At 61.8% G+C, this 24,249-nt stretch overlaps 5 protein-coding genes across 8 annotated transcripts; 3 read left to right on the top strand and 2 right to left on the bottom strand.

Moving 5' to 3' along the window:
- Positions 1-124: 124 nt before the first annotated feature.
- On the top strand, positions 125-9,715 carry TERF2 (telomeric repeat binding factor 2). Of its 2 annotated transcripts, none has more exons than XM_075433344.1 (10): positions 125-331; positions 799-894; positions 1,419-1,549; positions 1,855-1,941; positions 2,555-2,701; positions 3,121-3,515; positions 4,225-4,455; positions 6,765-6,850; positions 7,560-7,612; positions 8,677-9,715. In XM_075433344.1, the coding sequence occupies exons 1-10, from the start codon at positions 160-162 to the stop codon at positions 8,833-8,835; spliced, it is 1,557 nt and encodes a 518-aa protein (XP_075289459.1). In that variant the 5' UTR covers positions 125-159; the 3' UTR covers positions 8,836-9,715. The 2 variants fall into 2 exon arrangements, with proteins under 2 accessions (XP_075289459.1, XP_075289458.1); XM_075433343.1 differs by having other exon boundaries at positions 4,069-4,455.
- Positions 9,716-10,817: 1,102 nt separating this feature from the next.
- Positions 10,818-12,985, top strand: TMED6 (transmembrane p24 trafficking protein 6). The gene is made up of 4 exons (XM_075433360.1): positions 10,818-11,051; positions 12,111-12,237; positions 12,441-12,592; positions 12,761-12,985. The coding sequence occupies exons 1-4, from the start codon at positions 10,827-10,829 to the stop codon at positions 12,983-12,985; spliced, it is 729 nt and encodes a 242-aa protein (XP_075289475.1). The 5' UTR covers positions 10,818-10,826.
- Positions 12,986-13,531: 546 nt separating this feature from the next.
- NIP7 (nucleolar pre-rRNA processing protein NIP7) lies at positions 13,532-14,716 on the bottom strand. Its single transcript, XM_075433355.1, has 5 exons — positions 14,614-14,716; positions 14,366-14,452; positions 14,155-14,293; positions 13,937-14,077; positions 13,532-13,850 (listed from the first exon to the last, which is right to left on the bottom strand). Exons 1-5 carry the CDS (start codon positions 14,667-14,669, stop codon positions 13,731-13,733), a joined length of 543 nt encoding a protein of 180 aa, XP_075289470.1. The 5' UTR covers positions 14,670-14,716; the 3' UTR covers positions 13,532-13,730.
- Positions 14,717-14,750: 34 nt separating this feature from the next.
- On the top strand, positions 14,751-19,952 carry COG8 (component of oligomeric golgi complex 8). Of its 3 annotated transcripts, none has more exons than XM_075433327.1 (6): positions 14,751-15,090; positions 15,535-15,742; positions 15,819-16,637; positions 17,562-17,730; positions 17,903-18,914; positions 18,982-19,952. In XM_075433327.1, the coding sequence occupies exons 1-6, from the start codon at positions 14,771-14,773 to the stop codon at positions 19,427-19,429; spliced, it is 2,976 nt and encodes a 991-aa protein (XP_075289442.1). In that variant the 5' UTR covers positions 14,751-14,770; the 3' UTR covers positions 19,430-19,952. The 3 variants fall into 3 exon arrangements, with proteins under 3 accessions (XP_075289442.1, XP_075289443.1, XP_075289444.1); XM_075433328.1 differs by having other exon boundaries at positions 14,752-15,090; positions 18,985-19,952; XM_075433329.1 differs by lacking the exon at positions 17,903-18,914 and having other exon boundaries at positions 14,752-15,090; positions 18,985-19,231.
- On the bottom strand, positions 19,903-23,482 carry VPS4A (vacuolar protein sorting 4 homolog A). Its single transcript, XM_075433353.1, is given in 15 exon segments — positions 19,903-20,339; positions 20,603-20,661; positions 20,664-20,711; positions 20,714-20,741; positions 20,830-21,049; positions 21,141-21,222; positions 21,325-21,473; positions 21,817-21,973; positions 22,140-22,259; positions 22,468-22,529; positions 22,633-22,644; positions 22,646-22,781; positions 22,895-22,981; positions 22,984-23,005; positions 23,361-23,482. Coding segments are annotated over 15 exon segments (1,305 nt in total). The 5' UTR covers positions 23,382-23,482; the 3' UTR covers positions 19,903-20,237.
- Positions 23,483-24,249: the final 767 nt, after the last annotated feature.

Below are 24,249 nucleotides of genomic sequence, written 5' to 3'. Positions count from 1 at the left end.
GCGGTGCACGCCGGGAGCTGTAGTCTCGGCCGGGCTGGCGCGGTGCATGCCGGTCGCCCGCAGGCGGCTGCCGCGTGATAAGGTTAGGGCGCCGGGGCCGGGGCGCCGGCTCGGCGTCATCGTCACTTCCGCCGGGGCCTGACGTCACTTCCCGGCGCGATGGTGGGCAAACGGGGGCGGCCGGCCCGGCGGGAGGCAATGGCGGCGCGGGGCGGCGTCCCCGAGGAGACGGTGAACAGCTGGGTCCTGCAGTTCTACTTCCACCAGGCCATGGCGGCCTACCGCTCCGGGCGGAACCGCGACTTCCGCCAGCTCCGCGACGTCATGCAGGGTGGGCCGCGCCGGGCGGGCCTGGGCCTGGGCCTGGGCCTGGGCCTGGGTCTCGGGGGGGGGAGGGTGGCGGCGGCGGCGGCGGCGGTCGGGCTGGGAGGAGGAGCCGGGGTGGCCGTGAGGGGCAGCGGGGCCGGGGGGCGGCGGATGGGAAGGGGCCAGGCCGTGGAGGAGAGCGGGAGGAGCGGGGCCGGGCCGTGAGGGGCTGCGGGGCTGGGGGTCGGCTGATGGGAAGGGGCCAGGCCGTGGGGGGGAGCGGGAGGAGCGGGGCCGGGCCGTGAGGGGCTGCGGGGCTGGGGGTCGGTGGATGGGAAGGGGCCAGGCCGTGGAGGAGAGCGGGAGGAGCGGGGCCGGGCCGTGAGGGTCTGCGGGGCTGGGGGTTGGCTGATGGGAAGGGGCCAGGCCGTGAGGGAGAGCAGGGGGAGCCGGGCCGGGCCGTACCGGTGTAACCTGCCCCTTGTCCCGCAGCGCTGCTGGTGCGGCCCCTGGAGAAGGAGCCCACGGTGGCCCAGATGCTGCGCATAATGCAGCTCCTGTCGCGGATCGAGGAAGGCGAGAACCTCGGTGGGTCCCCAGCCCTCCCGGCGCGGGCCTGCAGAACTCCCAGCGCTGACTCGCAGCCCGCTCCCCCAGCCGCAGCGTGCCCTGGTCCGCGGCTGCGTCCCTGCAGCTCCTGGGGGCTGTGTTTCCACTTGGGCCAAGGCTGTTGGGCTGTGGGAGCTTTTCCCTGAGGGTGAGGGGCCAGAGAGCTCGGCTTTTCATGTCTGCGTCGCGCTGCCGTAGGAAGGGAAGGGCTGTTGCCCTTAGCCAGGAGCAGTGTGGTCACACCCCAGCTCCGGGGCTGTCCTGCTATCTGTGCACCCCTCGTAGCTTCTGAAACGCTGCCCCTGGATCAGTTATTTGTAGTCAGGTGGTACTTCTGCAGCTTTTCTGTGCCTGGGGGTGGCGGGTCTTGCAGTCTAGACACTTGGCATCTTCATCGCCAGTAGAATTTGGAGTCGCGCTGAGGAAATCAAGTAGCTAGCGCTGGGTAAGGCATCACTGTGAGCGTCTCGCAAACCAAAACCAATGGCTGTGAATTCTTGTAGATTGCACCTTCGATCGAGAGTCGGACCTCACCCCTCTTGAATCGGCGATCGGCGTCCTGGAGCTCATTCAGAAAGAATTCTCTGTGGCTGAGAAGACGGTGGAAACTGTTCAGAAAATGGTGAAGGAAGCTGTAAGGCCTTTTTCTTTTTCAAGAAATACTCTGCTCATCTGTTGTCTTAGAAAAGTCTTGTGTAAGTGACAGTGGGAACTGACTCAGTGTAGAATACCGTAGTTGGTACTGACTTGGCCGCAAACGCGTATCTTCAGTGTATGTGCTTCTTCATCGGTTAATGTGGAAGCTGTTTCTCTGTGTACGTTGGTCCTTAGCTGTGACCTGTGCTGCCGTGCTTGATTATTAGACATGCTTTTCCAAAGCTGATCTAGAGAGTCTGGTCAAGTGTCAACAGAGAAACTGGTGTTTGTTTTCTTCTGCAGGCTGTTATTGTCTGCATCAAAAACAGAGAGTTTGATAAAGCTTCAAAAATTGTCAAGAGGCACATGGGGAAGGAGCCCAGAAACCAGGTGAGTCTGCGTCGGAATGAAGGATGGCTGTTTGGGGGCTGTGCGATGTCTTGGAGGGTGTTGGTGGAGGGGGGGCACTTGTGACCCATCTCGCAGGCGTAGAAGGTTTCCCTGAGAAGCCTCTTGGGGAAACCTGAGCAGGAGGAAAGGCAAAGGGTGCCGAAATGGAAAGAGTCCTCATCGAGTGATGGACCCTGAGCGTTGCACAGTTCTAAAGCTTGTCGATTGTCACTGTGGAGCTCACTCTGTTGCGTTCCCTCACATATCTTCGTGGGTCTTCAGGCATCAACGTTCATCTTTTGCCTTGAGGCAAACTCAAGCTGACACATAGAGCGTGAGTTCGTGAGAAGGGCTGGTTCCGAAAGCAGAAAGAGTCCCTGTTCCGATTTCTGGAGGCGATGCAGTGTCTTGGGCATTGGAAGCAAAAAGTCAGAGCTGCTGAAACAAGACGGCTCTCCTGTTCCCCTGGCCTTTTCCCAGCCTTGTGTCAGTGTAAATTAATTGTGCCTGGAGAATGTCAAATCCTCCAGGATTTGGAAAGGCCGGATCCTAGCTCCTGCAGTTGTCATCTATACCCTTGTACCTATTCAGAGCATTCTTGCCTCTCCTCTAGAAAAAGAGGAACGAGTTGCTGACTGTCATCCGGGAGAAGAATTTCACTCATCCAATGGTCAAAAACTTCTCTTACAAGAACTTCCAGCAGAGCGTGTTTCAGTTCCTGAAGAGCTATGTGGACGATTCGGAGCCACTGCTGCTGACGGTACGTGTCTGCCCTGCCTGACTTCCCATCCTGCGCCTGCTTCTGGCGCAGCAAGGAGTAGCAGGAAAACAGCACGAGATGCAGATTGGGGGAGGGCTGACGCTTGTTTTGCCATGAGGCAATGAAACACGGTAGTTTGGCTTCTGTGTGCCTTCTGCGCAAGTATAAGTTGGAGTTTAGGCAGCTAATTAACAGTGGTTGAATCCAAAATGCTTTAAATTGAGTCTGTTCCTGAAAGCTTTATACAGATGGACACATTTTTCAATCCATGTAACAAGTTTTAATTGATAGACATGAGCTGTGTGCGTGGTGCCGACTGAACTGCGGGTGGCAGTTTAAAATGCCTTTGGGAGGGATGAAATCACATGGTGGTACGGGAATAATCTTTGTAACGGTTACGTGCTTTTTCTCTGTCCCAGATAATGAAAAAGACTTTGAATTCAGAACATGCCAAAGAACAGAAATGCTCATCGGCGACTCCTGAGTCTGCAAGCGGGCCGAAGGACCAGGCAGCAGCTCCGGAGCCCTCGGGAAGGGCAGAGGGCCCAGCAGGAGCTCCAGGGCCTGCAGAAACAGCGAAAGACTTGGAGGGAGCTCCCAACGACCCCACAGCCGCTCCTGAGCCTACGGAAGGAGCTAGTGACTCTGCAGCAGCTCCTGAGCCTATGGAAGGAGCTACTGACCCAGCAGCGACTCCTGAGCATATAACAGCGGCGGTTAATTGCTTGGAAGATGCTTCAGAGCCTATGGAAATATCTAAAGAACCAGCAGCAGCTCCAGAACTTGCAGGAGTGTCCTTCAGGGACGCAGAAAGGTGGGCAGAGGAGTCTGGCCCTGCGTTGTGGATGATGTTTGGCAGCAGTTCTCTTCCGAGGGGTAGTTTGCTCTGTCCAGGCAGCTCTTAACTTCCCCGAACGCCAGCCCAAGCAGGTCTGCCTGAGCAAGGCCCAGAGGCGGTCAGTGTGAGACCTCTGTCTGCAACACAGTAAAAACGTTAGAGATTTGCTTTTTTCTGAAGATACTTAGTGCTTTAGGGAGGGAGGGCAGTGGCTGCCAGAAGGTTTGCTCTCGTGGAGCAGCGTTTGGTGTCTGTATGGCTCAGCCCTTAGGTGAGAACAGCAGAAGGGTGCCCGGTGCCGTCTCTAGCAGGGAGCGTGGGCGTGTTGAGACCTGCTCCCCTGGCACACTGCTCCGTTTAGAAGGAGGGCGGGCTGAAGGGTGGGGAATGCCCTCAGTAGATTTTATTCGTGCCCTAGGGTCATAATGAGTTACTGAGGGTCATGCTGTAGGGGAAAAGCCCGATTTGAGTGAAGTGGAGCCACCTTGGTGAAATCTTTACAACCTGCTTAGTTCTGTTTATTTTGTAGGCAGCCCTCTGGATCTGTAACCACATATGGGATTTCTGTTCTGAGAGAAGCTTTCAAGATCCTGTCGGACTCCCAGGATTCTGATGCGCTCTTCACCAAACTGGATGGAACAGACTTTTCTTTCCCCAAGCAACTGTCTCCTTCTGTATCCCACAGAACCAAGAGACGGCAAGAAGAGGAGAATCAAGATTCTGAGATCTCAGACCCTCCTGTAATACCCCATAAGGGCAAACGCTTGTTGACCATAAGCAAACTGGTCATGGAGCAAGACAGCCAGTACAGCGAGTCAAGTGAAAGCCCAGACTCTTCCCAGGAGCCCGTTGTATCTTCTGCTTCCAGACCTGTTCAGAAATTGCATGACCAGCCTGTATCTACTAAGAGTGCCAAGTATGAAGCCCATCTCTTGTGGTATATTCTAATCTGCACCCAATCTTTTGACTTGCAGCTGACCTCGGTAGCATGAACAACAAAAACCTTTATCTTTAACCCAAGATGAGTATCTTGAGCGTCCTTGTCCGCTTGCATACGTGGAACTGGGCAAAGTAAACGCTCTGTTGTCCTTACACTTTACTGTTTGGTTAATGGAGAGGAGAAAATGTCCTGGCTTCTCCTGGCAGTGAGTCAGAGGTCCTGCAGTTAGTGTTGGTAGGTGATTCCAGCATGTGTGTCACAGGTGACATGTGTTTCTCTGCATTTTGGTCGGTGATGCTGAAGCTGGAAAGAGTTTGTAGGTGCATCTTGTGGAACAGATTATACTCTCCTTTCCACCTCTTGAGAAATACAACACTGACCTCTTTTTTTCCTGAAACCTGTGTTGGTTAAGAAACTCCTAGTTGTGGCTTTCTGACTGTTTCTTCAGTATGAGTCATCACGTACCTTGCAGCTGAAATGACTGCAGTAAGAGGTAGGGGTATGTTTGAGTTTTTCCCTTCTTATAAGGGTTTGCCACAGAAAATGGTGAAGTAGGCTTACTGGCAGAAGTCTAAAATGAACTCTGAGATGAGACTCTTGAGCGAAGAGTCTCATGAGTATCTGCTGTAGGCCGTAACAAGGGTGTAACAAAGCTTCCTACTTAAATGTCCGAGTTGCTCCTCTTTTCTTAGCAAAGTTGCATAGCAGCCAGCAATAATGATGTTTTGGATCCCCAGGAGTGAACCTGGGAGGATTGAGGAGAGGTTGATGTGTTTGAAAAGGTAACTAGAACACAGTTTCCATTAGTTCCTGGCTTAATGTCCGGAACACGGAGGTTTGGTTTTGAAGTGGGCAGTAAAGCTCTCGCTGCTCTGGAGATGGATTGTCTTTCTCTGCAGCACAGGAGAGTGGCTGCAAGTGGAGATGTGCTGCAGTGTAGCTGGCATCGATGCAAACAGTGGTGAAGTCTCTCAGACGCCTTGCTCGTGTGTCTTGCTTGGGGTGAAGCTAATGGTCAGAGATGGCACTGAGAAGGGATTTCCACCCCCACATACACATTGTCCACTTCCTTGAGTCATCTGGGAATTTTACTTAATAAATACACTACTTTTTCAAGGACTTGTGAGTAGTGACACTCGATCTCTCCTGCTTTTTTCCCATAGTGCGTTGCAGCTGACCTTGCTGTCCCTCAGATATGTCTGGAGTTTATTCTGAGAGTGCTGGGGAACACTGTGAGGATGGGGTGATGTTCTGTGAACTCTTCCAGGGCAGAGTGCCCTGTCTGCACCGGGAAGGGACTGGACTTGGTGCGATGCCTTCCCATCCTGTGCCGGGTGGTTGAAGCGAGGGTTGGTACCGGACCAGGAAGGAGCCCGGAGTGGGGCTGCTGCCACGTGGCTGATGCTGGCTCGAGCAGTTCTCGAGCTTCAGCCCTGCCACTGTGCAAGCTGGTTTCCAGTTCACCTGGAAAGCGATTTATTGGCTGTGCTGCTTGTGTGGCTGTCTTGTCTGGAAGCCTTTCAGCATCAGGACTCTCTTGGTAGCAGTGGTGCTAATGACATCTGCAGGGAAATCTGATCCTGTGCATCTCTGCCAGTAGCTGGTTCTCAAATGTTTATGTGAGGTGCTCGGCAGCGCAGCTGCAAGTAAGAATAGAGAACAGTTACTGTCCTGTAATCGTAAATGGCTTCAGTTATATTGGATGAGACAGCCAGGGGTGAACCTTTGGAAGTTGTTGGGTATTTTTTTAACACAATTTCATCAAGTTTGTGCTTGAGGATTGGAAGCAGGTGACAGCATTGAGGCACTTGATGTCACGGAGAGGCCGCTGTAGCTCGGTTGACCTCAGTAGTGTTAATAGTGAAACAGTAAGAATTAAATGCTTCTTGAGAAGACGAAAGGCTTCTCCCCCGAGCTGTCAGCAAGTCTGTGCTGTACACAAAGGCCTGGGAAGTCCAGCTGCGTGTCTGTTTGCTGAAGTGCTTAATTGTGTTGTTAATACCCAGTCACTTGTTGTTGCAAACGCCGGCTACAAAATACAATACTCCCCGTGTATTTGAGTGTGTATTGCACGCCGTACCTTCAGGTAGGGGCTCCTGAGGATTCATCCCCTCTCTTAGGGGAGTGGAGGAGGCAGCGTGTTTATATATTGCTTTCTGGGTGTATTTGTCCACATTGCACGCTCATCACAGGCCTGCCTGCTGTGCTGCAGGCGTCCCCACACCTTCTCCCCCTGAAACATTCTCCCCATTCAGCAGTCGAAGTAAACGCTTGCCTGCTTTCAGGTCCTTCCAAGGAAGGTGGAACAGCTCGTATGGCGAAGAAGCAAAAGACAACTGGAGCGAGGAGGATGAGCTCTTCTCAGATGCAGGTAAGAACAGAGCCTCTGTTGCAGGTGTTAATTGATGGTAATCCTGGCTTTGGGGCACATGCACAGGTGTCTTGCTGCCTTCTGTGTCATTGAATTTTGAAACCAGAAATCCGAAAAGCCCAAGAAAATAGGTAGCTGTCGAACTCTGCCATGTTTGTTCTTTGTACCTCTAACCTGACGTGCGTGCCAGAAACTCCTGTTCCCGCTTCAGACTAATCATGCTTAGCTTACAGGATGTAAATACTGGGTATACAGCTCTTTCCCTGTTCCCACTTCAGTGCCATGAAATAAAGGCTCAGTTTACTTTTTCAGCCAGGTCAGTTTTCCAGTCCAGTTCCCTTTGCAGCTACGTGCGCAGCTTAGCTGGTGAAAGGGAGCGGACAATGGATGTCTAACTCCAGCCTCAGCACACAGCGTAGCCACATCCTGCATGGCTGCCCCTGTTCCTGGCGTATTGGCTGGTTTAAAACAAAACAGATCCTATTAGAAAGCTTTCACAGAGAGCAACCGAGGCGTGAAACGGGAAGGCTGTGCGTGCTGTAGCTACAGAAAAGGGAGGGATAAAGGAATTTGGTTTTACTGTCTGTCGCGGGATGCTTGTTGTAGGCTGACCGCATAGTGTCCCGCAGTTAAGCCCGAGGCGGTGTCTCGAGGAGGTCTGTACCTCCTGAGTTACAGTGAAATGTAATCCTCTTGCCTTCTTTTTCAGCATCATTTGGGGCAAACAGCCACAACGCTACGGTCTTCGGTTCCAAGAAACAGGTAACGTAGAGCCCTTAAGTGCTTTCAGTAAGGCCTGAAATCAGGACACGTCCGTATAGTCGAGCAAGCTATCGAACAATTTTGAAATGCGTTGGGGAGGATGCTCTGCAGCTGGGACCGCGTCCTCAGCAGCCCGCAGTTCACTGCGGCAGGGTGAGCTGCTGCTGTGCTTTAAATGAAGCACCTGAGGCTGCGTTGGAAAGTGATGCTTCCTCAGCCTGCTGCTTCCGATATCCGGGTTGGATCCGAGTTGTGCAGGTCTTTGCATTCACCGAGCTGGCTGCAGTTTCTCTGTTAAAACAGCCCAGTTTGGTAGCTGGCTAAAGCTGTGTGCCTCCCACCCGCCAGGCACTGGGCATGTGCGTGATGTCCCTTTTCCTTGGTGCGCGGGGTTCAGAATGAGGTTTGTCGAGTTCCCCACATGTTGGAGAGGTTCAGCATCTTGTTCAGGTGAGGGATGCTCGTACGGCAGCTGTTACCTGGGAAGAGGTCCCAAGTGTGGTGCTGCTAGGAACAATCTCACCCTTGCTTGTAGGAAGACAGCTGCTGGCTCTTGTGCTGCTGGACACCGCGTAGCACTTTGTCCCTGCCAGCTGCTTTCTTCAGTTACTTTGCGTTTTGCCTCCAGTACAAAAATTCTATGGACCTGCAGACCTGAACTTGCAGATTACCTTTTTTTTTTTAAACACTCTACTTGGGTGCTGTCAGGCAGGGCGTAGGCAGCGAGTGCGTTGTATCTGATGCTTGCTGTTGCGTCAGAAAGTACCTCCTCTTTTGTGTGATCAGCATTGTGCTTTGGGAAGCAGAACTACTGAGCTTGTGCTGGAGCTGAGCGCTTCTCTGATCTGTAACAGCTCTGAGAACACATTTACAGTGAAGTGATTGTGGAGTCCTGTGTGTGTTACGGACAGGACAGCTCTGCCTTTCCTCCATGTTGCTAGCACAGATGGTAAAGGGAAGCTCACATGCTAGGAAGGAGTTAACAGCGCAGTTCTCGGCCAAACGCAGCTCCTCTGAAACTGCACTCTGTACTCACAGAACGCTGCTTACCTGCTCTTTTGCAGAAATGGACAATACAAGAGAGCGAGTGGATCAAAGAGGGCGTGAAGAAGTTTGGAGAAGGGAGGTGGAAGGCCATTTGCCAGAAATACCCCTTCCAGAACCGCACAGCAGTGATGATCAAGGATCGCTGGCGGACCATGAAAAAGCTGGGAATCCTCTAGAGCTGGGAGCCACAGGACCTTCAGTGCAAAAACCTTTTTACTTTTCTTTTGAAAGACAGACCGGAGCAATAGTAGCAGAGAGGCTGCTGTGCTTGTCCCTGATGTGTGTTGGGGCCGGCGTGGTGAGCCCCTCTGGCTCCTGGTACCCGAGACTGCTGCAGCAGATGGAAACCGCGCCTGACGAGAACCGGGGAGCCTTCTGTCTCAAGTTGTAGCTGCAAGGTTTAGATCTTCTGCAGCTAGCAGAAGCTGCGCAGCCTGATCGCACACGCTTGGAAATGGCCTGGATTGGGACTTCCTTTTCCACCTGACAACTGCAGCCTTTGTAGAATGAATCCCAACCTGATGGGCTGCTGAGATGAGAGTTTTCTTTGCTCAGATGCTGTCAAATGGCAGGATAATCCCGACGGTGGCTATTTTTATGTGTTTTAATTGTCTAAACTGTGAATTGCTTGTTTCATCTGTTTGCACTCAGTTCCCCGGGGGACAGAGGCAGCGCATGGTCCCAGAGCTTCTGGGGAGAAGAGATTTAGGCAAGATGATCTGCTTAGATTTTTTTTTTTTCTTCACGTTTCTTTCTGCTTTGTGAATGGCAAGTGGGAATTTCTCCCTCCCAGCTTTGAGGCTTTAAAAACATGATGTTTTTTTGTTTCAGTACTTAAATGTTGGTTGTTCCCACGTTAAAAGTTCCAGTGCTTAATAATTTCGGTCAGGTCTTGGCATTTCTCCTTCCTGGCAACGTCCTCCACCTGCGTGCAATCCCTGCAAGCGTGTGAGCTCTGAGGGTGCTGCGTGTTTCCTGCCTTCAAGTGCCAAAGCTGGAGTCCATGTCCAAGCTGTCTTCTGTAAAATAAAGTTACTTTCTTGTTGGATAGCGAGAGTTGTAGTAAGTGTGAACTTGTCCCTCATGGGTGGAAACGTGGCAGTTCGGGGTGCTGCCTGCTCGCACCACCCCAGCAACGTGGGGCTCCCCGTCCGCCTCCTGAGCCAACTGAAGGTGGTGTTGGCAGCTTTTTGGGGTGGAACAGCGATGCCCTCAAGCTATGAGGTGCTGCTGCATCGGCGTAGGCATGAAGCAGAAGCTTCGGGACCAGATTTCTGTTAAAGTCAGGGGAGGCATGGGGGTGTTTTCTAAAGGCAGCCTCTCTTGGCTGCATTCCTGCAGAGCTAGGGCTGGGGAGAAGCCTGTCTGGGAACAGCTGCTTTCCCCTGTGTCCTTCAGCAGCAGTTGCTGGAACGAGCTTCCCAGGTCACCTGGCTGGGGCTGCGCATTTCCCTCCCCTTCTGCTTGCAAAACCGTTTCCCTGGGGTGGGAGCAGCCCTGAGCAGGCAGGAGCACCCTGCTGTGCTTGCAGAGGGCTGTTCGGGGGTGAAGCGTGATGTGAGCTGCAAGCTGGACCAGTGATTGCCAGTGTGGGAAGGAGGTGGGAAGCTTAATTTGCTTGTTTGGTCTCTTCTCCCAGGTAACCAGCAATAGTACGAGAGGAAATAGCCTCAAGTTGCATCAGGGGAGGTTCATATTGAATATTGGGGAAAATTCCTTTACTGAAAGAGTGGTCAGGCATTGGAACAGGCTGCCCAGGGCAGTGGTGGAGTCCCCGTCCCTGGAGGGGTTCAAAACACGTGTAGATGTGGCACTTCAGAACGTGGTGGTGATGGGTTGATGGTTGGATTTGATGATCTGAGAGGTCTTTTCCAACCTTAACAATTCTGTGAAGCGTTGGCCAGCGAGGGGAGCGGGGCCGGCTGCGGACCGGCTCTGTGCAATCGGCGCTGGTGACCGCGGTGCTCTGCAGAGAGGCTCAGCTGGGTGAGCTCTAGTGTGGATGAGCGGGACCAGCTCCTGCTCTGCACCGAGATCGCCTTGAGGAGCAGAGCCTGCGCCGTGCTCCTCCCGACGCCAGCCCCGGCGCTGCCAAGTGCCACTGCGGAGCAGTTAATGATTACCACTGTGCCACCTCGGGTCCCCGCTCCTGCCCTGCCCCGGCGGGATGGAGCGCCGGAGGCTGGGAAGCAGGATGCTGCCGCTGGCACTCCTGGCACTGCTGCTGGGCCTCGCCAGCTGCCCCAGGACTGAGACCCTGAGCGGGTCCGCCCAGGAGCCCCTCTTCCACGGGGCGGACCGCTACGACTTCGCCATCGTCGTCCCCGCCGGTACCGTGGAGTGCTTCTGGCAGTTCGCACACCAGGGTGGCAACTTCTTCTTCAGCTACGATGTGAGTGTTGCGCGACGCCTCCCGCGACGCTGTCGGCGCGGTGCAGCTGCGGGACGGCTGCAGGGGATCAGTACTGTGCGGCGGCTCTGCGGCCGGTGCCAGCTGCCTTCTCCGAGGGTGCAGTGGGCAATCCTCTGTCGCTGTAGTCCTGCGACCAGGCTTAAGTGCAGGAGGCCCCATGGGATGAAGACCACGCGCTGACCCCAGGGCAGAGGGGGTTTGCTTTGCGTGGGAGAGGTCCTCGCTCGAGATAGGGAATAGCTGAAGTCACTTGGATGCTTCATCTCGACGACTGTGCTTTTTTTAGGCAATTTCCATCATCAATCCCTTTTTTTTTTCTTAAAAAAATACCTGTTTTAAAACCATAAAGCTGTGCTGAGAGCTCCAGACACAGTGCCCGAGCACTCAGAGCTTGGCTTCCCGGCCCCGCAGGGAGCTCTGCCCTTCGCTGAGCTGGCTGGAGGCTGTTGCACAGCCCTCGGCTCTCCTCTGAGCCACAGCTGGAAGGCCCGCCGAAGGTCTAGGGCACAACTTGTCACCGCGCTCTGTCCCCTTCCCACAGGGGAAACCGCAGCCCTTTTATCTCCTGTTTACACTAGGCTGGGTGAAGGAGAGTGGGGGCATGGCCGTGCCCAGCACTGGCAGCTCCCCCCGGCTCTATGCTTGGCAGAGCAGCCCCACGAGGCTTGGCACAGCTCCGTCTCCCAACATGTCCAGCAGCCCCGAGCCAGGTGGCAGGGAGCCGGGATGGGCACGTGGGGTGAGAGATGGGGGGGTCTGGGAGAGTGCCCGTAGCACCGTGAGCAGGCGTTGGAAACGAGTTCATCGCCCACGGCTGCGGGTTGTGGGTTTTTTTCCCTCTACACGTAGCTGGCAGCTTGCTGGAGGCTGGTCCTGGCCTCAGCTCACAGCAGTGAAGGGGGCAGCTCCCCACAGGACCCCAGACCAACCCCCAGCAGTGGCAGGTCCCCGCTGGGTCCCTGCTCTGCACACAAGGGCACCTGCAGGCTCCCGGCTGCGGAGTCCGGCCCACGAATGCCCCTCGGGTGTTTCCTCCAGGTCCAGCGGGCGACAGGGATCGCCAACAACAGGAACATCCTGGCCACGGCGAAGGACCCCAACGGCTTCCAGCTCGGCGTTTCCCAGCACGTGCGAGGACAGATCAACTTCCTCGCCAAGGAGACAGGTCCCCGCTGCCCCGGCCCAGCGGCGGGCAGGCAGGAGCAGCGGCTCCGAGCCCGCCCAGACGGCCAGAGCTTCCCAGAGCGTTGATCGGTCTGAGCACACCTCCCTCCCCGACCGGGAGGACGAGGATCGAGCGCTGGGGACGCATCTGCCCAACAGCGGCTCTTCTCCTCAGGGAACGATGATCTCCATTCCTCCCCGCAGGTTTCTACCAGCTGTGCCTGGACAACCAGCAGAACCACTTTGGCTTCATGCAGGTGTATCTCAACTTTGGTGTCTACTACGAAGGTTTCACCACAGAAAACAAGCAGCTGGAAGAGAGGAAAGAGCTGAACGACACCCTGGGAGCAATTCAGGTGGGTCAAGGTGACCTCAGGGTGCCCCAGCGCAGCAGGGACGGACGCATCCTCCCAAGGGAACTGAGAAGGGAGTTTGCTGTTGGCTGAGCCGCAGCTTAATTCAAGGCTGAGTGCAGCCGGTGGCTCTGCCGCAGCCCCGCTGCCAAGCGCCTGCCTCTCCCGCAGGTCAGCGTCCAGAAGCTGCAGCTCCACATCTTCCACATGTGGCGGTTCTACAACTTCGCCCGCATGCGGAAAGCAGCTGACTCCTTCCTCCTGGAGTCCAACCACAGCTACGTCAACTGGTGGTCGACGGTTCAGAGCTGCGTCATCGTCCTCTCTGGCGTGCTGCAGCTCTACTTCTTGAAGCGCCTCTTCAACGTGCAAACCTCCAGCAGGCAGCAGTGCTAGCAGCGCCCAGAACCGCAGGCGGGACCGCTGCCTGCAGCGCTTGGTAACCGAGCTGCCGCTCTGCCCCTTTGCGGGGCGGGAGGGGAAAGCCAGACCCCGCTTCGAGGAGGAGGAAGAAGAGTTCCCCCAGCCCTGCCTGGGCTGAAATCACCCCGACAGAAGAAAAAGCGCAACGCGATTGCCTGACCTTTGTGTGCCGGGGCGGTTTGTTACGGGTCTGCCCATCTTTAGCATCCCGACGCACCTTTTTTACCAGACACCCAATAAAGCAACGCCTGGCACACGCTCCGGGGAGCGATCGCAGCCTGCTGCCTGCCGTCCGTCCTCCGCAAGCCCAGGCGAAGCAAGTCCTGCCTTGCAGGCAGCTGCCCGCCCCGTCCCTCCCTCCCCGAAGCTCAGCTGCCAGCCCCGGGCTGTGAGCCTCCCCCTGGCTTCTCCCCTCTAGATTCGCACCCCGGTGCGTCGCACGGCAGAGCCCCCACGGCAGGGGGAGTGAGGGTTTCCCCCCCCCCCCCGAGGCTCCGCACCAGACACCAGGCACTGGGGGAGAAGGAACAGGCTTTATGTGACAGGTCTGGGACGGGGGCAGCTCTTCCTCGCGCTGGCAGCAGCAGCCCCTGGGGGTGCGGGGCCACGTGCCTGCGCCTCCCGACCCCTCTGCCCTGCTCGGGGCGGGCTCCCCGCGCCGCTGCTGCACCTGCGGTGCAGGACAAGGTCCATTCTGCCCAGAAACACTCCATGTCCCTTAGGTCAGCGTGTCCTCGCTCCGCACGTACTCCCCGACGTCAGCCTGGTGGAACACCACGATGGCCATGGGGTCCACCTTACGGCACTCCTGGGTGGACTTGGCGGCCACCCCAAAGCCCTGCAGGGGGGGTGAAGGAAAAGGTGAGAGGGAGTTTTCCCCGCACCCCAGCCCTGGAAAGCAGAGGGTCCACACCAGGCACTCACCAGCGGGATGTCGGCCATGGAGTACACCACCACGCCCTGGTACTGGGCCGTGTTCTCCGTGATCCGGCCCAGGCCCGACTTCAGGACGTGGTTGCCGTAGAGGAAGGACTGCTCCGAGCCAGGCTTCACCCACACCTTGTACTGCAAGAGAGGCCCGGAGCGGTGAGGGGCTGGGGGCCCGGCGGGGGGCTGGAAGGGGGGTGAGGGCTGTGTCCCACCTTGGCGTAGGGCGCCAGGAAGTCCAGGGCGGTGACGCTGAGCCGGAACTTCTGCGTCTTGGTGAATTTCCCGAAGCAGGTGCCCAGCGACACCAGGCTCTCCCGGGGGACGCTGGCAGCCACCTTCAGCAGCTTCTCGCTGCGGGGAGGAGGAGATGGAGCCGGCTCCCGGGGCACCGGGCCCGGGTCCCCCCGCACACCCCCCGCTCACCTCAGGTAGTAGACGCGGTCGCGGTGCAGGCGGAAACAGTAGGTGCCATCGGACCGGTCCACCAGCAGCTGGATGTTCTCCCCGATGCTGCGGGGACGGAAACCGTCAGGCCGGGCCCGGGCCCACCCCCGCCGCGGCCCCCTCCCCGTCCCCGGGACCCCCCCCCCGCCGCGGCCCCCTCCGGTCCCTGGGCCCAGCGCTCCCGGTCCCCGCCGCCGTGCCCGGTTCCGCCCCCCCCGGTCTCTCACTATCGCCCCAGCTTCTCGAAGACCGCCCGCGTCTCCGCCTCCGTCAGCGGCCGCATTGCCCTGCACCTCCCCGCGCACGCCGGGCCCCGCCGGAACCGGAAGTCTCGGAGGCGGAAGTGACGTTGAGGCCCAGCGAGCGGGCGGCTAGAGCGGCGCCATGGCGGCGGCGGCGGAGGAGGCCAGGCTGCTGGCCTGGCTGCGCGGTCCGGCGGCGGCGGGGCCCGGCGGCCCCGAGCTCTCCGCTTACGTGGCCGAGCTGGCGGCCCTGGGGCTGGCGGAGCTGAACCGGGAACCGGCGAGGCTGGCGGCGGAGCGGGCGCGGGTCGGGGCCGAGACCCGCCGCTTGGCCTTCGAGCACTACCGGGCCTTTATCCGCTCCGCCGAGTGCACCGGACGCGCCGGCCGCGGCTTCGGCGGCATCGAGAGCCGCCTCGGCAGCCTGCTGGGCCGCCTGCCCTCCCTCGGGGACGCCTGCCGGTGCGGGGACGGGGAGCAAGGCGGCGGGGGCGGCCCGGGGGAGCGGTGGGGGAGGCACGGGGCGGGTGGGAGGGGTGGGGTGAGGCTGGGAGAGGGTCCGAGAGTGCAGGAGCAGCGCTGGGGGCAGGGGAGGGCTGGGCTGGGAGGGTGAGGGGGGTCCTGGTGCTGGGCCCAGTGAGGATCGGGGCTGGGTGGGACTGGGGGTAGAGGCAGGGCTGGGAGGGGGCCTGGGCAGCGGCGGGGAGAGGCCAGTGTGGGTGGGAGGGCCCCCAGGTGCCCCTCCCCAGGTCCTGCAAGTCCCCCAGGTGCCCCTCCGCAGGTCCCCCAGGTGCCCCTCCCCAGGTCCCCCAGGTGCCCCTCCCCAGGTCCTGCAGGTCCCCCAGGTCCCCCTCCACAGAGGGAGCATCATCCTGATCCCATCCTGATCCCGTCTGGATCCCGCAGGAACTTCATGCGCGACGCCGAGGAGATCGCCCGCAGCCGGCGGATGAACAGCCTGACACTGAACCGGCACACGGAGATCCTGGAGATCCTGGAGATCCCGCAGCTGATGGACACCTGCGTCCGGAACGGTTACTACGAGGAGGCGCTGGAGCTCGCTGCCTACGTGCGCCGGCTGGAGAGGAAGCACAGCGGCATCCCCGTGATCCAGGTAGGCCCCGCTCCGCCCCTGCCACGCAGCCGGCCCGCACCCGGCCCCGCGGCTGAGGCCCTCTCTCCCACCCCAGGGCATCGTGGACGAGGTGCGCCAGTCCACCCAGCTGATGCTGAACCAGCTCATCCAGCAGCTCCGCACCAACATCCAGCTGCCGGCCTGCCTGCGGGTCATCGGCTACCTGCGGCGCATGGATGTCTTCACGGAGGCCGAGCTGCGCATCAAGTTCCTGCAGGCGCGGGATGCCTGGCTGCGCTCCATCCAGGCCTCCATCCCCGACGACGACCCCTACTTCCACATCACCAAGACCATCGAGGCCTGCCGCGTGCACCTCTTCGACGTCGTCACCCAGTACCGCGCCATCTTCTCCGACGAGGAGCCGCTCGTGCCCCCTGAGGGGCAGGCCCTCAACGAGGGGGCCATCTTCCACGGCTGGGTGTTGCAGAAGGTCTCCGAGTTCCTGCGGACGCTGGAGCACGATCTCCAGCGCGGGGTGGGCGGCCGCCTGGACTCGCTGCTGGGACAGTGCATGTACTTCGGCCTCTCCTTCAGCAGGGTGGGCGCCGATTTCCGCGGGCAGCTGGCCCCCCTCTTCCAGCGCGTGGCCGCCGCCGCTTTCCGGAAGGCGGTGGAGGAGGCGGTGGAGAAGTTTCGGGAGGAGATGAATTCCTACACACTCATCTCCACCCCGGCCGCTTTGGGGGGTGGCACGGGGGTACCAGTGCCCGCGGCCCAGCCGGGGACGCTGCAGCCGCCCATGGGGCTGCTGGACTTCCCGCCCCTCGCCTGCTTCCTCAACGGCCTCCTCGTCGCCTTCAACGACCTGCGGCTCTGCTGCCCCGTCGCCCTGGCCCAGGATGTCACCGCCTGCCTGGAGGACGCGCTGGGCAAGGTGAGGCGCGGGGGGACAGAGCTTGGGACGGGCTTGCCCTGCTCCGAGTATTCACGGGGTGGAGTCATAAAATCATTTAGGTTGGAAAAGATCCTTACAGTCATCGAGTCTGACTGTTAACAGCACTGCCAAGTCCGCTGCTAAGCCACATCCCTAAGCACCACGTCTACACGTCTTTGAAACACCTCCGGGGATGGGGACTCCACCGCTTCCCTGGGCAGCCTCGTCCAGTGCTTGGCAGCCCTTTCAGTGAAGAAATTTTTCCCAATATCCAATCTAAACCTCCCCTGACACAACTTGAGACCACTTCCTCTTGTCCTATCGCTAATCAGTTGGGAGAAGAGACCAACCCCCACCTCCCTACACCCTCCTTTCAGGCAGTTGTAGAGAGCGATGAGGTCCCCCCTCAACCTCCTCTTCTCCAGCCTGAACAGCCCCAGCTCCCTCAGCCGCTCTTCAGCAGACTTGTTCTCCAGACCCCTCCCCATCCTCGCTGCCCTTCTCTGGACACGCTCCAGCCCCTCAGTGTCCTTCCTGTAGTGAGGGGCCCAAAACTGAACACAGCACTCCAGGTGTGGCCTCACCAGTGCCGAGTACAGGGGCACGATCCCCTCCCTGCTCCTGCTGGCCACACCATTCCTCATCCAAGCCAGGATGCCATTGGCCTGCTTGGCCACCTGGGCACACTGCTGGCTCCTGTTCAGCCAGCTGTCGACCAACACCCCAAGCTCCTTTTCCACCGGGCAGCTCTCCAGCTGCTCCTCCCCAACCCTGTGGGGTTGCGTGGGCTTGGTGTGACCCAGGTGCAATTGGCCTCGGCCCATCGATTCCCCTTGTCCCCATGGTTGAGAGGGGGGGGGTTTGTCCGTGGAGAAAATAATTAACGACTCTCCGGGGAATTATCGACTCTGCCTTTCGCTCCAGGTGACCAAAACCATTTTGGCCTTTCACCGGGCAGAGGAGGCGGCTTTCAGCGGGCGGGAGCAGGAGCTCTTCGCCCAGTTCTGCACGGCTTTCCTGGAAGATCTCCTGCCCTACCTCAACCGCTGCCTCCAGGTCCTCTTTCCCCCGGCGCAGATCGCGCAGGCACTGGGTGAGACCCCAAGGAACTCGCTTTTCGTGGGGTGGGGGCCACGGGGGGGGGCAGCTCTGCACCCCCCCGTGGCCCCCACCCCAGGAGACATATAACACCCTGTGCCCCTTTTATCACCTCTGTGGGGGTTGCCTGTGGGCCCCCACCCAAGCCCCCTCTCCCTGTCTGGCAGGCATCCCCCCCACCCAACTGCAGCGCTTTGGCCGCCTCGGCCGCATCGACGTGGTCGCCCTCAGGGAGCCGCTGGCTTCCCTCCTGCCTGCGCCGGGTGAGGAGGAACCATCCCAGGAGAGCACCCCAAACCCAGAGGGGGAACAGGAGGCTGTGTCTGGGGACCCTGTGCCGGAGAGCCCGCCCGGGGGGCTCTGCTGCCGGATAGCCCGGTGGCCACAGGGTAGCGGGGCTGCTGGGCTGGGCTGTGTCATCCCCACCCCCCCAGACCCCATTCCTTTGGGAATGAAGCAGCCCCCGGCCCTTCCCTGCCTTCCCCCTGCCCATAAACCTCCCCCCCCCCCCCCCCCCCCCCTCCCCCCTTGGCCGCCTGCAGCTTGCACCGGGCGCTGTGCCGGCCTCCCGCCGCTAGGCGTCGCACTGGCGTCCCCCGACGCTCTGCGCGGTCACCGTGGCTGGGCGCGCGCCGGCCATCATGGCGGCGGCGGCGGCGGGGCGGAGGGTGGCGGGGTGGGCCCGACCCGCAGCCCCGGTGCGCGGGTGCGGGGACGGGGCGGGCTGGGGGCAACGGGAGCGCTCGTACTGGCGGGCTCTGAGGCGGAGGGTGCTGGGCCCTCCCGCCCCGCCGTTCGCCGCCCCTTGCCAGGTGGGCGCTCCGGTGCTGCGCTCCTCCGCCGCCGCCGTAGCCGGGGACCGGCTGGGCGGGCCCGAGCTGCGGGAGCTGGCGGCGGCGCTGACCGCTGGGCTGCGGCGGGGGCCTTGCCTGGGGCTGAGCGCCCCGCAGCTCGGCGTGCCCCTCCGCGTCTTCGCCGCCGAGCTCACCCCGGCCCGCTGCGGCCAGTACCCCCCGGAGCTGCGCCGCGCCCACCGCATCGAGCCCTTCCCGCTCCGCCTGCTCGTCAACCCCCAGCTCCGAGTCCTCGATGCTCGCCTCGTCGCCGGCCCCGAGGGCTGCGCCAGCCTCCAGGGTTTCTCCGCCTACGTCCCGCGCCACTGGGCCGTCCACGTCTCCGGTACGGACCCCCCCCCCCCCCCGTTCCCCCATCCCCATGACCACCCAACCGTCGCTCTCCCCGGCAGCAGGCGTGGACGAGCACGGGGAACCGGTGAGCTGGGAGGCGACAGGCTGGGCCGCCCGCATCGTCCAGCACGAGATGGACCACCTGGACGGGATCCTCTACATCGACCGGATGGACGCCCGCACCTTCACCAACGTCGCCTGGATGGAGCTCCTGGACTGAACGCCCGGTGCCTCGTCCCTCCGGAGCGGAGCCGTGGGCTCCCCCAGTGCGGCGCTGTGCCCCCCGGCCTTACCCCAGCGAGGGAAGCGGTGCAGAGCCCCAGCCCCGCGGGCTCCCGCTCAGCTCTGCAGCAGCCAATACACTCTGTGAGGACTCAGCGCGGCTCCGGGCCCTTCCTGCCCACCTTCCCTGCCCAGCGGCTCCCTGGGCAGGCGGGGGGGTGGGGGGAACCGCCAGGAGCCCGGCCCTCGCTACCCCTTGCACCTGAAATTATTTTATGGGTCTAGGAATAAGATCTGCTGCCGGGACTGCACTGATTGGGAGGGGGGATCCCCCTTTCTGAGGGTTGTTTGGGGTGCAGGGACCAGAGCTGGGCACAGCAGGGCTGAGCCTGGCCTCGGACTGCATGGGGGGAGGGGACACACCGGGATGCTGGAGGTGGGGCCAGGGGTGTCACCAGCTGGCTTGTCCCCAGGGTGGGGGCTGCTCTGAGTACCGCATGTTCTGGGGTGTGGGCAAAGCCCCCGAGCAGCCCCACAACCCCTGCCACAGGCACAAATCTCTGTGCAGGACGGCTGGAGCCCCCCGACCCGAGCTGGGGCCAGGCAGCAGCACCAGGGCTCCTGCCTGTGAGTGTGGGCAGCGGCACAGGCAGAGTTGGAGCCCTTGGTGCCAGGGCAGTGCGTTACCGGGGGGCAGGGGAGGGCTGGCTGGGTCCCCCCACTGTGATCAGAGCCTCACGGACGTGCCAGGCGCAGCCTGAAGCTTTTGGATTGTTTTTATTTTCATATAAACAAGACAGAACCCAAAGCAGCATTAATTTAAAAAATAAAAAAAGAGCAGGAAGAAGAGCAGGGCACGGCCGGGAGGAGCACCCAGCTGCCCAGGCCATGCTCGGGGGCCCCCCAGTAGTGTCAGCCCCCCCCGGCCGTGCTCCCCCCACCCCGCCGGGTGCTGCAGCGCGTTGGGGTGAGCAGTGAGCGGAAGATGAACCCGTTTGGCACGGCAGGCATGGCGCCTGGGGGGGTGCGGCGGGGCCCTGCCAGCTCTGCCACCGCAGCCTCACGCCTGCGCTCCCCCCACCCCCCCACCCCCTTAACCTTCCTGGCCAAAGTCCTCCGTGAATTTCTTCACCTTCAGCAGATCGTCGGCGTTCACGGTGGGGCGGGTGGTGGCCAGGGAGCGCAGCATGTCCGACTGCAACACAGGGACACAGCGGGGTGGGAGCTGCCCCGAGGAGCCCAGCACCCAGCCCTTCCCAGGGGTGTAGGCCAGGGGCTCCAGCAGCCGGGATGCCCCCCCCCCCCTCCTTGCTCAAGGAGCCAAATCTACCCCAGGAGCCACCACCCTGCCCAGCCTCTGGCCTGGAGGAGGGAGGGAACCGGCAAGGCCGGGGCTGCAGCATTGCTGGGCCAGGGCCAGCCTCCACCCAGCAAGATGGCCGCCGCGGCCGCGCTCACCATGCAGACGATGGGTTCCATCAGCTTGTCGCCGGGCACCTCCATCCAGGTCATCTCAAGGCCCCCGGGTCGCCGGGCGAGCACGGTGTCAGGAGGTCATCCACGAAGGCGCCGGGGTGGTGCGGGACGGACCGCGGACCTGCGGCAGAGCCGGGCACAGCGCTCGCGGGGCAGGATGGGGCCCACCGAGATACCCCCCCCCCCGGATAGACCCCCCCCCCACTCACCTTCTTGAAGTGTGTGGCCGACTGCACCTTGCGCACGGGCTGCATCAGGGCGTCCCGCACGATGATGCTGATGTCGGCCCCCGAGTAGCCGTCGGTCTTGCGGGCCAGCTCCTGGATGTTGGCGTCTGTCAGGCTGTGCGGGGTGTTGCCCAGATGTAGCTTGAACATCTGGGCCCGCGCCGCTTCCTCGGGCAGCGGGATGTAGATGCGCTTCTCGAACCTGCGGGCAGGCGCCGGGGTGAGCCAAACCCTGCCCAGGGTACCGCCCCACGGCTCCGGGAGCAAGGAGGGGGACGCTGCGTCCTGCTCACCTCCTCCTGATGGCAGAGTCCAGCACCCAGGGGATGTTGGTGGCACCCAGCACCAGGATCCCATCGCTGCTGTTCCCCACACCTGCCCAGGGACACGGCGAGTGCGCAGCTCAGCGCCATCCCCAGCAACCCACGTCTGTCCCCCCTCCCCTCCCCATCCTGCTCCCCGGGCCGCCCCGCGCACCCTGCATCTGCACCAGGAACTCCGTCTTGATGCGCCGCGCCGCCTCGCTCTCGTTCTCGTTGCGGGAGCCGCACAGCGAGTCCACCTCGTCGATGAAGATGATGGAGGGCTTGTGCTGCCTCGCCAGCTCAAAGAGGTTCTTCACCAGCCTGAGAACAGAGCAGGGGATGGGGGCTTTGCTCTGGGACCCTCCACAGCACCACCACCCCTGCCGGATCCCGTGACAGCCCCGCGGCGAGGAGCCCCGCACCACGCCAGCTCGTCCTGCTCCTGCCCGCCCCGGGAACCCAGTGCTGGCACCAAGGATGCAAGCGCCGTGCCAGGCGATGGGCCTGGGGCCTCAGGAGATCCCATACCCTCCCCGGACCCGTCACCGCATTGCTGATGCTGGTGGCTCCTCCGCGCTGGCCACAGCTCCGGCACCGCCAGCCAAGCCGGCAGGGAGGCCGGGAGCCAGCCCGCAGCAGCCGCGCGTCCCTGCTGCCAGCTTACTTCTCGCTCTCTCCCAGCCATTTGGACATCAGGTCCGAGGACGACACAGAGAAGAAGGTGGAGTTGTTGGCCTCCGTGGCCACGGCCTTGGCCAAGTAGGATTTGCCGGTGCCGGGGGGCCCGAAGAGCAGGATCCCTCGCCAGGGCGTGCGTTTACCTGCGACAGAGGCCAGTGTCATGGCTCCCCGGTCCCTGCGCAGGCCCGCAGCGACACGCGTCCCCACTGCTTGGGGTCACCTCCCCGCACGCGCTCGGCCCAGCTGCCACCCCATGGCACCTTCTCCACGGGCGAGCGGCAGCCGTGGCGCTGCCATGGCCCTCACCGGTAAACAAGTGCGGGAATTTGATGGGCAGGATCACAGCTTCCTTCAGGGCCTCCTTGGCTCCCTCCAGGCCGGCCACGTCGCTCCACCGCACGTTGGGCTTCTCCATCATGATGGCACCTGCGAGGGGCGGCTCTGCTCAGCCAGAGAGCTGGGAGAGCCAGAGTTCCCACACCTCTGCCCCACCAGACCCCACTCACGGCCAACCCCACTGCCCCTTAGCAAAGAGCATGGTTTGGGGGCTCCTCTGGGCCCCAGGCCCCCCTCCCCACAGCCACCCCCCGCGACGGCCCTTCGGGAACCCCTGTGCTGACCCCGCAGCCCTCACCCATCAGCTGCTCCTGCAGCTTCTTCTTCTCGGGGTTCTCGCCCTCACTGTCACTGTCGCTCCTGGGGAGAGGGGCCACAAGTCAGGGCTGGCCCGCGGCGCGGCAGCGGGGGGTCCTGCCAGCTCCGCCGTCGGGAAGGGAGAGCCCTCGCCCCCCCCACGCACCCCTTGTTGTCATTCTGGGCCCTCTTTGACCGGTTTCTTGCCCTGCTTGTCCTTGCTGCGCAGGTACTCCTTCAGCTTCTCCGCCCGGTCCAGGTACTGCACGCACTTGGCTCGGATGCTCTCCTTCGCCTTCTCGCAGTGAGCTTCATCTGCGGAGACACCCCCCCACCACCCACGCGTCACCCGTGGCCCCGCGCCCACGGCCAGCAACCCCCCGGCAACCCCCCCCAGCCCCCCGGTGGGGCCACGGGCCGCGGCTCACATTTGATGGCGTGGAGGAAGTACTCCACGGCGTGCTGGTACAGCCGCAGGGCCTCCTCGTAGTTCTTGGCCTTGTCCTCCTCGGTGGCTTGGTGACCAGGTCGATGGCCTTCTGGCGGGGGAGCGGGCAGCGCCGTCAGCCGGGGAGCGGCACCGGGGCAGCGGGAGGCCCCTCCCCACACCCGGCAAGGGTCGGGCCGGGCCCGCTCGCACCGGGCCGGCCAGCGAGGCCCCTTCGGTAGCACCCGGCAGCACCAGGCGCTGCTTCCTCCCGCCTGGCGGGGGTAAGGCCGCCCCAACTGGGCCCGGCACCGGGTGAGGCCTTGCCCCGGCCGGCACCGGCGCTGGGTGAGGCCTCCGCGGCGCGGCCTCCCGGCGCTGCGGCAGAAGGCCCCGCCAGGGCCCCGGCCGGGAGAGGTGCAGGGCGAGGCCCGGCCCCGGTAGCCGCCCCCCCCCCAGCCCCGTACCTGCAGGGTGGACGTTGTCATCTCATCGCCCGGTGTCGCCGCTGCTGGCGCGGCCCGGCCCGGTGGCGGCGGCGGGACCGCCCGCGACTGCGGCTCTGCGCCACGGCGACCCCTGCCGGCGCCCGCCGGCACCGCGGGGCGGAGCCTCGCCGGGACACGCCCCCCTCGTCACACCCCCCCCCCTCGGAACCGAGGCTGTGCGCAGAGGCGCCCCCAGCCTGCACCGCGGGGCGGAGCCTCGCCGGGACACGCCCCCCTCGCAACGCCCCCGCTCCATTCAGCCCCAGCGGCCCCCCCCCCTCCCCCCCCCAGCCCCGTCCCCCATCCCCGGTTTCCGGGCCGGCAGCCCCCCCACCCCCCACCCCCGCGGCGTGACGTGGGGACGGGGACCACCCCCCCACACCCCCCCCCGCGGGTGCCTGTGCCCACTGCCGAGGCCCCCCCGCGCCCACCCCCGCATCCCAGTCTGTCTCCCCCCCCACCCCTACGAGTGCTGTAGTGGGAATTAACCGCTTCCCCCCCCCGCGGCACCCCCAGCCCCCCCGGGCACCCCCCCGTCAGACTCACAGACCCCCAAAAAAGGCGATTTGATATAAATAGCGATTTACAAAGAATACAAAAATAGAGGGGGCAGGCAGCGGCCGGGGGGGGGGGACGAGGGGGGGGCCTGTAGTGCTCGTGTGCAACCCACAACCCTGGGTGGGGGGCTGCCCCCCCCCGGGGCCCCCCAGCACCCCCGGCCAGCGCGGCCCGCCGGGAAGCAGAAACCTGTGCAGAGCAGTTGGGCTGGGGGGACGGGGGGGGGTGGGGGTGGGGGGGTGTCCCACTCCCGTCGTCCCCCCCAGACTCCCCCCAGCACCCCGGGGTGCCGGAATTGCCCCCCCCCCGC

This window comes from Opisthocomus hoazin, chromosome 12 (genome assembly GCF_030867145.1).
Source record: "Opisthocomus hoazin isolate bOpiHoa1 chromosome 12, bOpiHoa1.hap1, whole genome shotgun sequence".
Classification (NCBI taxonomy): domain Eukaryota; kingdom Metazoa; phylum Chordata; class Aves; order Opisthocomiformes; family Opisthocomidae; genus Opisthocomus; species Opisthocomus hoazin.
This window is presented reverse-complemented; position numbering and strand designations above follow the sequence as displayed.

Excerpts from the sequence above, each read along its gene's own strand:
- TERF2 (XM_075433343.1), top strand. The coding sequence starts at position 160 with ATGGTGGGCAAACGGGGGCGGCCGGCCCGGCGGGAGGCAATGGCGGCG. Across the intron at positions 4,456-6,764 it reads GTATCTACTAAGAGTGCCAA|GTCCTTCCAAGGAAGGTGGA; the intron begins GTATGAAGCCCA and ends GCCTGCTTTCAG. Across the intron at positions 7,613-8,676 it reads TCTTCGGTTCCAAGAAACAG|AAATGGACAATACAAGAGAG; the intron begins GTAACGTAGAGC and ends GCTCTTTTGCAG.
- TMED6 (XM_075433360.1), top strand. The coding sequence starts at position 10,827 with ATGGAGCGCCGGAGGCTGGGAAGCAGGATGCTGCCGCTGGCACTCCTG. Across the intron at positions 12,238-12,440 it reads CTTCCTCGCCAAGGAGACAG|GTTTCTACCAGCTGTGCCTG; the intron begins GTCCCCGCTGCC and ends TCCTCCCCGCAG. Across the intron at positions 12,593-12,760 it reads ACACCCTGGGAGCAATTCAG|GTCAGCGTCCAGAAGCTGCA; the intron begins GTGGGTCAAGGT and ends CCTCTCCCGCAG.
- NIP7 (XM_075433355.1), bottom strand. The coding sequence starts at position 14,669 with ATGCGGCCGCTGACGGAGGCGGAGACGCGGGCGGTCTTCGAGAAGCTG. Across the intron at positions 14,453-14,613 it reads TTCGAGAAGCTGGGGCGATA|CATCGGGGAGAACATCCAGC; the intron begins GTGAGAGACCGG and ends CCGTCCCCGCAG. Across the intron at positions 13,851-13,936 it reads CCATGGCCGACATCCCGCTG|GGCTTTGGGGTGGCCGCCAA; the intron begins GTGAGTGCCTGG and ends CCCCCCCTGCAG.
- COG8 (XM_075433327.1), top strand. The coding sequence starts at position 14,771 with ATGGCGGCGGCGGCGGAGGAGGCCAGGCTGCTGGCCTGGCTGCGCGGT. Across the intron at positions 15,091-15,534 it reads TCCCTCGGGGACGCCTGCCG|GAACTTCATGCGCGACGCCG; the intron begins GTGCGGGGACGG and ends TGGATCCCGCAG. Across the intron at positions 18,915-18,981 it reads CTGGGCCGTCCACGTCTCCG|CAGGCGTGGACGAGCACGGG; the intron begins GTACGGACCCCC and ends TCTCCCCGGCAG.